Source organism: Macaca mulatta, chromosome 6, assembly GCF_049350105.2.
Source record: "Macaca mulatta isolate MMU2019108-1 chromosome 6, T2T-MMU8v2.0, whole genome shotgun sequence".
Taxonomy (NCBI): domain Eukaryota; kingdom Metazoa; phylum Chordata; class Mammalia; order Primates; family Cercopithecidae; genus Macaca; species Macaca mulatta.
The window spans coordinates 158,786,500-158,801,243 of record NC_133411.1 but is presented as its reverse complement, the minus strand read 5'-3'; the positions used below and the strand labels follow the sequence as shown (position 1 = coordinate 158,801,243).

At 51.6% G+C, this 14,744-nt stretch overlaps 1 protein-coding gene across 9 annotated transcripts in view; it reads right to left on the bottom strand.

The window, feature by feature from the left end:
- The window catches only part of PPARGC1B (PPARG coactivator 1 beta), a 145,168-nt gene that overhangs the window by 36,767 nt on the left and 93,657 nt on the right, over positions 1-14,744 (bottom strand). For 4 of the 9 annotated variants that reach the window (XR_003730590.2, XM_077937329.1, XM_077937328.1 and 1 more), the window contains exons 3-8: positions 12,320-12,532; positions 8,353-8,469; positions 5,490-6,612; positions 4,557-4,593; positions 3,901-3,965; positions 2,119-2,929 (exon numbers count right to left, since the gene is read on the bottom strand). Coding sequence is in view for 7 of the 9 variants with exons in the window: in XM_077937329.1 (XP_077793455.1) it covers positions 2,119-2,929; positions 3,901-3,965; positions 4,557-4,593; positions 5,490-6,612; positions 8,353-8,469; positions 12,320-12,532 (2,366 nt within the window). In the remaining 2 variants the exon portion in view is untranslated. The remainder of the gene's footprint in view (positions 1-2,118; positions 2,930-3,900; positions 3,966-4,556; positions 4,594-5,489; positions 6,613-8,352; positions 8,470-12,319; positions 12,533-14,744) is intronic. The other 5 variants (XR_013394951.1, XM_077937330.1, XM_015141223.3 and 2 more) reach the window with 3 other exon arrangements.

Here is a 14,744-nt window from a genome sequence, read left to right as displayed (position 1 = left end):
TTGTGAGGATTAAATTTAAAAATGCATGTCAATGCTTAGCCCAGGAACTGCTCCGTAAATATTTGCTCTATTTTTCTATGTAACTTCTTTGAGCCTCAGCTTCCTCATCTATAAAATGGGATAAGCAGCAGATACCTCCAGGTGCACCTGTGAAGCTCAAATAGGATAATGGGAGGGGAAATGACTTGCAACTTTAAAGGGTTACCTAATTATAGTATTATCGTCCCTTTTGCAACAGAATTGGTAGACTTTCCCCACCCGAGGAGCTGAGCATGCCTGGAAGGTATTGTGGAGTTCAAGATTTGTGTTGTTAACCCAGCTTAACGTGCTTTCTGTTGCTGTGTGTTTGGTACAGGTCTAGAGAAGGCTGATCAGTATCTTACCAGGTTTACCAGGTACTGAGCTCAGCCAGGTAGCTGAGCAGGAGCCAGGTTACCCAATTTAAGTTTCTGCGGTGAGCAGACAAAGTCAGCCCTGAACCTGGCCCAAAAGTGAGAAAAGAAAAAGGAAAATCCATGGGGGTTTCTGAGAAGTTCTCGACTCTTCCCAGGCAATTCTATGAATGCAGGCCCAGTCCAAACACCTCTGAGCCGGGCAGGAGAGAAAGGAGGCCAGGGAAGCTCCAGCTTGGGGGATGTATTTCAACATGAAGAGAACCTGGGACACTGCCTAATGTGGAGATGGAGTGCTTTAGCTCACAGCAAAGCAAGGTTGAAGCCAAACCTTTGACATTGGAACACTGTAGGGCAGAAGCTACCCCCTGGGGAAAGAACGGAGCCAGAAAGAGAGGCTCAGCACAGTCGGCAGAAGGCAGCTGTGACTGACTAATCTTGGCTTCTACAGTAAGGGCTCACTGGAGAAATTGCTGCAGACCTCCCTTTGAGGAACAAAAAATTTAGGGCTTCTTAATAATAGTTTGTGGAGAGCCCACAAACCCCCTAAAATTGAATGCCCAGTTAGATGTGTATGCACATTTTAATGGGAAGATGGGCCTTTGCTTTAATCAGGTTTTCAAACAGTTAAAAGCCCTTGTTGTCGATGTGTATAAAGCTGTAGTCTTTTTACATTTTTATTTAACAAAAAAATTTTTTTTTTTTTTTTGCTAGTCCCTTTAGAAGGGAAGAAGTATCTTCACAAGACCTAAATTCTGGTCTCAGAGTATGATATTCTAGCAATGTCATCAGCATCACCTGGGGACTTGTTGGAAACGCCAATCCCTGCCCCTGCCCCACCCCAGACCTACAGATCAGATACCCGGGTGTGGGCCGTGTGGGCCGGCCAGTGGAGGCCCAACAAATCCTGCAGCGGGTTCTGCAGCTGGGCTCTAGCCCAAGAGCAGCATCTAGTGGCCACTCGGCCTCACCTCAACACAGGGCTGGGGATGACGACACTGACCCTCCTCAAGCCTTCCCCAGGGAGAATCAGGACCCACTGTGATCATAGAGAAGCGACCAGTACCCTCCATTTTTTTTCTGGCCAGCTCCCCAGCTGACTTTTGGACTGGCTTCTTCTCCAGTCTGGTTGAGCGAGCGAGGATGATACGAGCAAGCGGGCTCATGAGGCATCATCCCTCCACTGAGGTCAAAGCCCTTCAAGGGGCAGCCGACTGGTGAAAGCCACGGCGCACCTCAGCAGGACCCAGAAACCTTATCAATGCTTTATTGTCCAGGCATTTTCTGGAGCACAGATTAGAATTACACTCATCTTTCTTTTACATGTAAACATCTCCAGAATTCAAATGTTGGGGCATGTATGTTTGCACAAAAACCTATCCATTTTACAAATATAAAAGCAAAAAACACAGATGGGTAAGGGACAAGTTCCTTTAGACATAAGCCCACAAACAGCCAGGAAGTGGGTTTTCTTTCTTTCTAGAGGCCAGGATATTTGGGACACTCCCGATTTCACACACCAGGCTTTGCCTGCCTCCAGGACTCACCCACAACTGCCCCAGAAGACCACCTTCAAGGCCTCTGACCAGGACATGGGCCACACAGGGAAATGCAGCCTCAGTTTCAGAGCAAGTTTCCCGGGGATCCTCCCGCCTGGGGCTCCTGGTTCCCTGGGAACTGGGGTCCTCCACTGCCCGCTGCCTCTCCTGCGGCCCCCTGTTCATACCTGAAGTTCCTCCGAGTGGCTGGTGACCAGGAGTGGCAGGATGAGGAGCCAGAGCTTGAGCGGCTGCGGGAACAGAGCTGCCGGCTGGCCTTGCTTGGTGGGCTCTGGTAGGGGCAGTGGTCAGAGCAAGTGGGGCTAACCCCTGAGTCCTCTTCTTCATTGTCCTCCTCCTCCTCCTCCCCTTCTTCCTCTTCCTCCTCTGGGAGGAAGCTGCTCTCGCCACTGCTGCTGCTGCTGTCTTCAAAGACAGTGTCATACTCTGGGCTCTTGCAGGAGGCCAGTTCTTCCTCCTCCAGGGCGGTCTCCAGCAGCCCAAAGTGTTTGGTGAGGCTGGCTCGGATCTCATGGTCTCTCAGCAGCATGCTGTCCTTGGGTGGGGCGCCAGCACCACAGCTTCTGTCTTCCTCCCTGCCAGGGGACTGCGCCTCAGCCCGAGGGGCACCCTGCTGGGGCCAGTCCTCAAGGTGAACCCCAGACAGCTCCCAGGACCTCAGCACCTTCCTTTGCAGGATGCCCTCTGGTCGGAGCACCTGGCAGTAGTCATGGTCTCCAAAGGAACAGGAGAAGGGACGCTTCTGGCCAGCCTGGGAGGCTGGCTGGGCCGTGGCATGTCGCAGGTGGGACAGGAGCTCACTCCGCTCCGGGTGCTTCTTTGGCAGCTTATGGGCAGCCCCTGGGGTGGCCTTGAGTGACAGGCCCTCAGGGGAGGGGAGGTTGAGAGCTATTTCTTTGCCCAGGCTGTGCTTGATGTCCGGCTTGAAGGGATCCTCCTCTGTGGGCTTGTACGGTGGTGTGGTGGGTGGGGTGAGTCCTGCCCAAGCAAGAGGAGAAAGGTAAGATAAAGACAGATCACTTCTCCAAGGGACACTGAGACCCTAAGTTTGGGGCCAAGCATGGTAGCTCACACCTATAATCCCAACATTTTGGGAGGGCGAGGTGAGTGGATCACTTGAATCCAGGAGCTCAAGACCAGCCTGGCCAACATGGCGATATCATGTCTCTACTAAAAACACAAAAAAATTAACCAGGCTTGTTGGTACATGCCTATAATCCCAGCTACTTTGGAGGCTGAGACATGAGAATTGCTTGAACCCAGGAGCAGGAAGTTGCAGTGAGTCAAGACTGTGCCACTGCACTCCAGCCTGGGCAACATAGTGAGACTATGTCTCGAAAAAATAAAATAAAATAAAATTTTAAAAAGACCCTAGTTTGGGATGGCAATAAAATGGCCAAGTGCCCTTACTCCCCCAACCCAGTGGATGGCAGGCATCACTAACTGATCACTGCACTGCTGGCTGAGCCTGGAGGTAGCCTGGGAATCCTTCAATTCTTTGGAGTTGGCATGTGATGAAATCCATTTGCCATCCCTTCTGTGACCTACTAATGGCAGCTGGAACCTCCCAATCTTCCAAATACCTCTTCCTGATCTACATCCAATCATTCAACAAACCCTCCCAACTATACCTCTCATATGCCTCTGGCGTTTCCCATGACGGACAGGGGGCAGGCACCGCAGGTAAAACTGCCCACCGGGGCTGGGCGCGGTGGCTCATGCCTGTAATCCTGGTTCATTCCCAGTGAGTCTTCTTTATGGTATCTATTGCAATTTGTAACGATCTTCCTTTTTTGTTTGTTTTTTGACTGCCTATAACATAAGCCCCATGAAGGCAGGCATCTTGTGCATTGTTCATTACGTGGCACCTTGCCCGTGCATGATGAAAAACTCAGAGATGTACGGGTGTTTTCCTGAAGGCACCTGCCAGTGGAAGCCCCCTGGCTCACCTGCCGTGCCACAGAGCTCCACTGTCAAGGTCTGCTCAAAGCTCTTCTTGCCAAAAGTTGGGTCGCTGGTGGAGGCAGGGAGGACAGAAAGGAAAGAAGCAAGTCAGCATCAGGCATCCACCTCCCCACCCACGAAAGGGTCACATCGAGTGCTGTGACAGGCCCTGGCTCTGCTGCCCATGGAAATGGAGCCTGAGGTGCATTTGCTCTGGGGGAACCCCCATCCCGGCTGTTAGAGGAATTCAAGCTGCACAGCTCTTTTAGGAGACACAGGCAAGGTTCACTGGAGGGTAAATAGAGAACAAGTGTTGTCAGCCTCCTTATTTTATAGAGGGAGCAACTGAGGCCCAGAAGGAGGAAGGGACTTGCTGAAAGTCACAGGGCACTGTCAGAAAAGAACTCTTTTCAGGGTCCCCAAGAGGACAGGTTATGAAATGGCCTGAGGACTTTCCTCTGGCCTGCAAAAGTTAGTTTCTAAAAACCAACTCCCTTCTAAAGGAGCCCAGCTCCTGAGGGTCCCAGATGACAATCAGGGCACAGGGTGTGGGACCAGGACCAGGCATGGGGGCTGATGAACGCCCCCATCACCACCAACACAAATATCCAACAAGACAAAATCTCATGGAATAATACACCAATAATTTTTAAAAATCTACCTTTGTGACAAGGTCAGCATGAGGCACCTGGGAGAGTCTGAAAAGAAGACAAAGAAAAATAAGATTCCCCAACATGGTATTGCTAGCAGATGTTCCCCCTCTGGAGGAGACCCCAGGCCTCCACTGGTGCCAAGCAGAGCTGCCCTTTGGGCAGGTGACCAAATACCTCTGTCACTTTTAGAGAAGGGCAGAACAACTCAAATCCACCTTTCATCCCAGGTCTCAGCTGGGGGATCTACTTGGATTTTGCAGAAAGTACAAACAGGTGCAAGGGTGACCCCTTCTGGCTAAACATGTAGCACAGTGAGGAAGAACTTGACTCCAAGCCTCACTGCTGTGGGCTCTGGACAGACAGCCCTGCACAGGGCTCATCATTAAGTAGCTCTGTGCCTGAGTTTCTGTATCATAAAATGGAGACAATGACAGTCCCTATCAGAGAGGCTTCTTGTGAGGACTCAATAGGGACAATCTGTTAGTCCGAGGCCAGTGCCAGCACGGTAAGTACACAGTGGCTAACTGTTGTTATCATTACAGTTATTAGCAGCATTTAAGACCCTAGCTGCATTGTGGAGCTGAATGTATATAGCCTTATGCTTCTGTCACATCATCCCCAGTGAATCTTCTTTACAGTACCTATTGCAATTTGTAATTATCCTCCTTTTCTGTTTACTTTTTGACTGCCTGCTTAATTCGTTAAGTGGCACCTTGCCCATGCAAGATGAAAAACTCAGATGCATGGGTGTTCTTCTGAAGATCTGCTCCAACTAGCCCAAAGAAAAGCTGAAAGCCAGGGACGGGAAGGGACTTGTCCAACCCCACATAACACTTTGTTGGGGGACAGGGACTTGAACACAGGGCTCCTGGCTCCCAGTGCAGAGGGGCATGCTGCACCCCATCCCTGCCCCCTCTTCGCAGACCACCAACTCAGACTACCTCTGGGAGGGAGCTGCGGGCAGCTGGGGTCCTCATCCGTGTCCCCACACCCACTCTCACAGGGGCTCTCCAGGGCAGGGATCTGGGGTCCCCGTAGGAGCTGCTGGTCTTGGCCACTGTCCTCGTCCGTGGGGCTGCCCAGCTCCCGCTCTATGTCATAGGCCTTGGGAGCCAGGCACAGTGAGGGCAGAGCACCTTGGGGCTCCGAGGGGACCAGCGGCTCATCTGCAAATGTCAGCCAGGGGCCCAGCTCAGGGTTCAGTCTCCGAGAACGCCGCACAGGGCACACAGAGCTCTCCAGCTTCCTCCCCAGCTTCGTCCATGGCAGGCCTCGGCCTGGCCTTTTCCTGCCCCACTCCTCCTCCTCCTCTTTTTCTTCTTCCTCTTCCTCCTCCTCTTCTTCCTCGTCTTCCTCCTCCTCCTGCTGCAGCCTGGCAGGCTGGTGGACCTCCCCTTGCACCTCTAGCCGCAGTGGGCGCAGGCTTGGTCTGGGCCCGGTACTCTTGGGTGAAGCTGCGATCCTCACCTCCTCCACCGAGGATGGGTGACCAGGGGAGGCCTGGCTGTCTTTCGGGGGCCTGGGCCTTGACCGAGGTGTGAGGGAGGCATAGACAGGCGTGGCCAGACGGTAGGGTTTGCTGACATCACAGAGCACGTCTTGAGCCAGAAGTTCCCTCAAAATGGAGAACTCAGCCCAGGAGGCTTTGGAGGGGTGCCGGGACCAGGGCCGGGATCTGACCTGCTGGGAGGGGTTGCTGCAGGTCTTGGGGAGTGGCTCAGGGGCCTGTGGGGGCAGCTTCCTCTGGGGGAGGCAGTAGGTGTGCATGTAGCGAATGAGTTGCACCATCGCCTGCATGTCTTCCTGGGAAACCGGGGCACCGGGGTCTGCCCTGCCCAGAGCTAGGGAGTCCTGGGGAGAGGCTGGAGCTGGCTGGGGGCTCGGGCAGTCCTCACCCGGCTCCTCGTCCTCCTTGGCAGGGAGCCGGGGGCTCTGGAGGCGTGGTGACTGCAGACCCCTATCCTGCAGGCAGGACTGTGCTGAGGTGAGGTGCTTATGTAGTTCTGTACAACTCCGGCTCTGAGACTGCGTCATGGGAGCCTTCTTGTCTTGGGTGCTGTCCACCTAGAGAGGGAGAGAGGCCAGAGTGAGGAAGGAGGCCCAAACACTCCTCCAGTGTGTCTCATCCACATGGCCACTGGCCAGCCCACTGTGTCTCACCTGGATCATAGGAACAGCCAGGTTTCCTTCATTCCGTCCCCAGCCTCCCACACAGACTCGGGCACCTGGCCGTGCTCAGTGGATGAGGAATGAAGGAATGACCAGCTTCCTAACAGCTCTCCCAGCCATGGAATTTCGCCCCTGCAGACCCTTCCAGATTCACTGGCAAAGCTCCACTCTGACCACTCCACCCCCCTGCTCCGAACCCTTCGGCCAAGAGCCGGGCAGTAGATTCATGGTAGCCTGGGGCTGGGTATAGGAAGCACTCACTGCAAATTAGCACTGGGGGATTCATCTATCTCGGCTCACTGCAACCTCTGCTTCCCAGGTTCAAGCCATTCTCTTGCCTCAGCCTCCCAAGTAGCTGGGATTACAGGCATGAACCACCACACCCGGGTAATTTTTTGTATTTTTTAGTAGAGACAAGGTTTCACCATGTTGGCCAGGCTGGTCTCAAACTCCTGAGCTCAAGTGATCCGCCCGCCTCAGCCTCCCAAAGTGCTGGGATTACAGGAGTGAGCCACCGCGCCCAGCCTGAATGATGGATATGTTCTAAAACTGGATAATGGTCATAACTGCATGGGTGTAAGTTTACTAAAAGTCATAGAATTGTACTTTTACAATAGGTGGCTTTTATGTATGTAAATTACACCTCAATAAAGTTTAAAAAAAACAAAAAATTCGGTAGCTCCTAGTGCCCACAGGATAAAGGGGAGGCTCCATGGCTGGATGTCTGAGGTCCTCTGCACTCGCACCAGTCAACCTCTCTCCAGTCTTAATTCCCCCCAGTGTGACTCATTGTTGTGCTGGAACTTTCTAGCAATGGCTGTCAGATGCATCTCACTTCTCTGGGGAAGTTCCTAGGCTCCCAGAGAGCAAAGAGCTGGCTCACAATGGGGTGTGGCTACTGCTCCTTCAACAGAATGAGGCATGAGAGGGTAGACCTTCGTTTCAGGAGGGCCAGCCAGGACAAGTAGGGAGGGAGCAAAGGGACTCATTCCCCAGCGAAGCCCCAGCAAGGGAGAGGCTCCTACACTGAGCTGCTGTCTGAGAGGGACCTGATTCTGCCTCTGAGGATCAAGGATTGTATGCAACAGTTCCCAGAAAGAGGGTCCAGGACCAGGAAGAGGAGGGGTTGTGTGTAGCCTTTGAGGACAGGACCGCTTGAAAGCCACCTGTTACACCTCTCCTTGTTAGGCTTGGAAGATGGGGCTCAAGGAGGAAAAGGGATGTTCTTTGACCCTGGATATCTATGACAGAGCTTTAAACTCTCCAATGGCTCCCTGAGGGGGGTTAAAAAAATCCAAACTACTTACTGTGGCCTCCACAACCAGCGCAATCTTGTGTTTTGGTCTGTCACTTAGTCCTCTGAAGGCTGGCCACACTTTCCTCATCCTTTCTCTAACCTGAGTTAACATCTACCAGTGTCTGGAACACTGAAGTGTGAGAACGTCCAGGGCTCCTTCTAGAACCCTAACCTAGCTGGATCTCCAGAGGCAGTGCCCAGGACACCAGCTACAAAGGCTGTGGGAGGAGCGGGAAGAGATACTAGAAGTTGATTGAACTCACTATCCTCCACCACAGCTGAAGGCTGCAGCCCCAACAGACGCCTGGGGGCAGATTTGGGGGCATGTGAAGAAATACCTTGACACAAGGCCGTTGACTTTTAGATCTGAGGCCTGCCTGGCGCCAGGCGCTCCCTTCCTTCTGGGTGTCAGAGCTTGACGTTGGGTAGGATGTGGCCAGGAGGAGCTTCTGCAGCTGAGGGAAAAGCAGAGAGGACAGGAGCCGGGGCTGAGCCAGAGGACATGGACTGCATGGCCAGCCCCTCAGGACTGACCTTGGGCATCACAGGACCACAGGGAGAACATGGGGTGGGCATTCCATGACCTGAGATGATGACCCCAAGATACTAGGTGCAGATGGCAGATTGTCTAACAATCCCGAACACACATAAGTATCCTAATAACATACAATTCCTTTTCAGAGTTAATAACCCCAGGGAAGAGCTATGACTTTGAAAAACTCAAGCAGGTCTTGGGTAATGTCTGTCTATTCTACTGTTAAAATATTATGATACAGTTTTATTGGGACATTCTAAGTGCACACACGCACACACACAATCTGGAAGGTTAGGTACCAAAATGATTCTCTGGTGTGGGATTCTAGCTGATTTCCCTTTTGTTATTTTTGTTTATTCGTATACCTGTAAAAATTAATTTCTTAAGTAAGGTAATACTTGTAAATGGTAAAAAAAAAAAAAAAAAAAAAAAAGACACATTGCAAATACTAAAGGGCAGACAATTAAAAGCAAGTCTCTCTCTTGCCCAAAGTCCCTTTCTCCCTCCTAGAGGCAACTCCACTAACTACTTTCCGGTGAACCTATCATGAGGCGGGCTTTCATTATACAAGAATATATATGTAGTCATTACCTCCAACCCACCCTGTTGTTTTGTTTGTTTTTTTTGAGATGCAGTCTCTGTCACCCAGGCTGGAGTGCAGTGGCAGGATCTCGGCTCACTGCAACCTCCACCTCCCGGGTTCAAGCGATTCTCCTGCCTCAGCCTCCCAAGTAGCTGGGATTACAGGTGCCTGCCACCACACCCAGCTAATTTTTGTATTTTCAGTAGAGATGGGGTTTTACCATGTTGGCCAGGCTGGTCTCAAACTAGTGACTTTAAGCGATCGCCTCGGCCCCCCAAAGTGCTGGGATTACAGGAGTGAGCCACTGTGCCTGGCCCTATCCTGTTGTTTTTACACAAGTGGAAGACTACACTTAAGCTTGTTCGGCTTTTTTTTTTCTATAAAAATTGTAAAAGCTCTTGTGCTTCTGCACCCTGAGGGCAGGTACACAGTGTACCTGAGCTGAGAGAGCAGAAAGTTGAATACATTTGGATTTTCCACCGGAGATCCTAGCCAAGCTTGAGAGCAAACTGAGAAAGATCATGAGATTTTAGTACCGCACGGAGAGTTTTCCTGAGGGACATTCCACCCCAAGTCACTCCAACAAGGAATGCCAAAGGCCCAGGAGCCAGAGAAAAGGCCACTCCACACTCTTGAGGAGCCACAGGATCCTGGCCACCTCAGCTACACCCCGAACCAGCACCCACACGTTTGTGACTTTTCGATGGGAAAGGATCCTGGGACTGGGGGAAAGAGACCTCATTCTAGCCTGGCTCAGGCCCCGTGCACTGTGAGAGCCTTGATTCCTCCATTGCTATAATGAGCAGGGGCAGGGAGACTACATGGCTGGATTAAAACCTCTTTTTTTGACTCTAAGAATATGACAGAAGTTGCTGACCTCAGAAAATCACACAGACACACAGAGGTCCACGGGTCCTTACAAGTCTATTGGTGGACTCTCTGGGATCCATGGCCCGACCTAAGGTCCAGATGACTTCTCAGGGCCTTTTTGTTTTGTTTGCTTTTTGTCTTTGAAAGCGATGGGGTCTTGCTCTGTCACCCAGGCTCGAATGCAGTACCATGATCCTAGCTCACTGTGGCCTCACACTCCTGGGTTTAGGCAATCCTCCTACCGCAGCCTCCAGAGTAGCTGGGACTACAGGCACATGCCACCATACTGGACTAATTAAATAAAAAAACCCAAAAATCATAGAGCTGGATCTTCCTATGTTGCCAAGGCTGGTCTCAAACTCCTGGCTTCAAGGGATCCTCCCACTCAGCCTCCCAAAGTGTTGGGATTACAGGTATGAGCCACTGTGCCCGACCCCTCAGGGCCTTTCAGGTGTCTGTCGGTACGCAGGGAGTCTAGACAGCAAGTCTGTTTCCTGTGTGCCTCGCACGATGGCTGAAACAGAGGCACTCAATAAGCGTGTAGGGAATGAAGGTAATCTAAGGCATGGGTGGGAAACAACCTTTGACCAGCAGGGGTCGCACTTTGCCTCTTTAAGGTTTGGTCCCTCTCCAAAGGCCCCATGCAGAAATGGCACTAGAATGCTTGTTAACACTCATGGTTGCACCAGAAGTATTAGTTCATATTTACTGAGCAATTCTATGTGCCAGGTACTGTTCTAAGTGCTTCATGTGTATTATCTGCTGTAATCCTCCTAATAGCCTTTGACATAGGCACTATTATTAACCCCACTTTATAGATCAGGCAGCTGAGGCTTAGAGAGGTTCAGGATAAGTGCCTAAGGAACATACAAGTACTAAATGGCAGGGCTGGGATTCAAACCTAGGCGCTTTGATTCCAGTCTGAGAGGAAGCAGAACCCCCTCTCGGCAGGAGCCATAATGTGGGACTGAACATATTCTGTGCCTGGCATGGTGGGCGCTTCACACTGCTTTGGGGAACTTGAAGGCAGTGGGAAGGAACGGAAAGGGTCCTAGACTAGGAGTGAATACCTGAGTTCTAGTCTTTCCTGGCACACTGACTTGCTGTGTGACCAGTGGAGATACCTTCCCCACTCTGGGCCACAATTTTCCCAGAATTGGGCTTGAGGGTCACCAAGGGCCTTTCTAGCTCAAACTCTCCATAACCTAAGAACTCTCCCGGCTCAAACAGGCTCTGATTTTCTAGCTGAGTCCTGCCAGCCTCCAAGAGCTACAGTCCCAAGGGAGGGGACCAAGACAGGCTGAGCAAAGCTGGACTTCACACTCTAGGACAGCTCAGCTTTGGGCGCTCTCAGCCTGGATTAAGAGCAACTGCTTCCAGTAACTTCTGAGTTCCAGACTCCTTTGAAAATCTGATAAAATCTGATCTTCTCCCTAGAAAGCTGCTATTCCATGTGCACCTTTCCACATTCCATACACATAGTCACACAGCATTTAACTTCTGCTAGTGGAAGTGTAAACCAGTCCAACCTCTTTGGAGGGCAATCTGGAAGTATCTGCTTAAACTGGAAAATCACAGATCCATAGACCCAGGAATTTCATTTCTAAGAATCTGTCCACTTACATGTCACAAAGGCCTGTGTAGGAACAGTTACTGCGCCACTGCTTGTAATGAGGAAGAAGTTGAAACAACACAAATACCCAACAGGGGAACCAGCCCATCCCTACCAAGGAACATAACACAGCCAACACAAAGAATGCAACAGAGCTCTACATGCTCATCTGGAAGAGCTTCCAAGACACACAGTTAACCGTGAAAGCAAGGTGCAGAGCCCTGTCTAATGTAGACTCCCTTTTGTAGTAAAATCTTTTAAAAGGTAGAAGAGGAAAGTCACATAACAGATCAGTAACCATGGTTACCTCTGGGACAGGAACAAGCAACAGAGAGAGGCCTAAGGAGGTTTTGCTTTTAACTGTCCACTTCTACTATCTGGATTTTTACCATGTGTGTGCAATCTGCAGGAAAATGTTTTGCAGCAATTTCAAGGATTTAACACATAACTAGGTCAATCCCTAAAGTACCAAAGAGCGTAGAGAATACAGGTGACGCCTCTGTCGTTAGTTCCTCTGTCTAGGTGGGAAAGGTTAAGCCCAGGGGGCCTCACACCTTCAGCCCAGGCTCTCTGCGGTGATCAATATTGCCAGTGATGCATAGAGTCCCCTGCAGGGCTGGAGTGGATTGCTCTGCAACCCATGCCCTGAACCAGAAACCTAATCCCAGGCTGCAACCATCACTTCTGCTATAAGTAGGTTCTCACCAGTGAGAGCTCATCCACCTCAGGGGCTGGGGCCGAGGGCTTCTCTGGGACAGGGCTAGGGGGCGCAGATGAGGGGGCAGGCGAAGCTGAGGTGCATGATAGAGCGTCTCCACCATCCAGGGCTGGGAAGGCAGCCAGACCCACGTCATCTTCAGGGATGTCATCCAGGGTCTTGGTGAGCTCTGCCAGGAGGGCCTCGTTCTCACTGTCAATCTGGAGTGAGGAGGGCGGGAGGACCAGAAAGGCAGATGGGGAGATGGTTAGTCACCACCTTAGACTCATTCTCCACGGTGGACACCAGCTCTGCCCAGCCGGTTGGCCCACCATCACCCTCCTGCCATACCTTCCCCTCAGCCGCCCCCCACCCCCAGCAGAGCTGCTCAGTATTCCTGGCATAGCAGATGCCCAATAAATGTGTTATTGACTCCAAGAATCCCAGAATTTTATGAACAGACAGCAGGTGATAATGGAAAGGGCCCTGCCTGGGAGTCCCACTTTTGGCTCTGCTGCTTATCAGTATGTGACCTGGGCACAAAGTTGTCCACCTGAGCGACACCTGCCTCCCCGACCAAGGACAGAGGCTGGCCTACCACACTGGTAGCAGCAACCTGTTGCAGCCCCTCAGACCCTGGGGTCCAGGCAGTGTGAAGGCCAGAAGCTTCAGGGTTCAACTATGACAATAATAACCACAGCAGTGACGAGGCAGCTATCATTTCTCTGCAGGTTCCCAGAGCTTACTCTCCTCATTCACTCCTGAGGAAGTAGTAAGTATGGTGATTAGACACTCAGGCTCTGGAGCTGGGACTGGACCCCAGGTCCCATACTTAGCAACTCTGGGCCCTTAGGCAAGTTAGTTTTCTGATCTATCAAGTGGGATAACACACAGCACACATTTCCTAAGGTTACATCTGAGGACTAGATGAGTAAACTTAGGTAAGATGCTTAGAAAATGGTGCCTGGCACAAAATAAGCACTTGCTACTGTGATGACTGTAACTGCTACCACTACCACTGCTAGTGCTGCTACTGTTACACGATTTCTGCCAGGACGATGATGATGATGGTGGTGGTGATGGTAGTAACTGCCCCCTGCACTCTTTTCTCCCTTCCCTCCCTTTCCCGGTGGCTACTCTGTGCCTGGCTTCATGCTGGACGATGGTGATAAACAGCACGCAGAGACTGACATGCCCGGCTCCCATGGAGCTTACCCTCCAGTAGAGGACGGGGTGAAACTAACAAACAAGATCATTCCAGAGCGTGAGAAAGGCTAGAAGAAAATAAAAGGAAGCCATGATGGAGAAAAAGAATGTGGCGAGGACTTACAGGCTCTTCAGGGTGGTCCCAGATGCCTTCTCTGAGCAGCTGATACTTAAAAGTAGGCTTGAAAGACACGAGCCAGGTAAAGTGTTAAGGAGGGGAGACCCAGGAAAAGGGAAACCCCAATCAAAGGCCAGGGGCACAGCACTTGGCTGAAGAGAGTAGAAAGGCTCTGTCAAGCTCAGGGAGGCCTCACAGCAACCTCGCCCAGGGGCGCACGATTCTGATCTCCTTTTTGCAGTTGAAGACACAGAGGCTCCTGGAGGCTCAGCAACTTGTCAGGGCTCACGTAGCAAATAACATCCAGAGCCAGGACTTGGACAGCAAGAGTGCCCCACGCACAGATGAACCATAAGGAGGGTCAGCGTGCACACCCCCAGCCCACAGGCCCCCATGCCCAGAGGCCTGGTGCCGAGAGCATGTGGTTTCTAGGTGAGACACCGAGTGCCTCATTTAGTAAGGCCTGGTCCCTGGGCTGTTCTGGCAGCAGGCACATTCTGTCACATGACGCCTCCTCCAGCACTCTTTCCCATCCCAGGTCAGGCTGTTTATCCTTTCTGCAGGAAGTTCATCTGAAATACACATCTCGTGACGGCCTTTTGGCTGCACTAAATCTGTTCCAGGCCTTACAGCCGGAGCAGCAGCTGAGAAGTTCGAAGGGGGAACACGGGGAGAGAACAAACACGTTTGTAATTTTTAGAACAGAGCTAAGAATAAAAGAAAGGTCAAAAGAAGATTTTGGTTGGGCCTGACCCAAGCCCTGGGGACGGAGGCCCGAGGGTAGATCAGGGCCTGAGGACTACGCAGGGGGGCTCACTGGCTGCTCCCCACCCTATCCACAAGTCTCCTTCAACCCTCAGGCCAGACTCCCAACCCTGTCCAGCTCAGAACCATCTGTCCAGCTTGATGGGGAGTTAAGATCCTAGAACCTGGAGCTCAGTGACCACTCTTGGGGTTCTGCCATCAAACGGTGATCTTAGGCAAGTCGTTTCCCTCCTCTATGCCTTGCTCCTTTCCCTGTGAAATGGGAAGACATGATCCCTGGCCAGCCTCCCTCCCTGGGCTCCCAGAAGGCCAAGTCTGGAAGCAGTAATGAGAGTGCTTTGTAG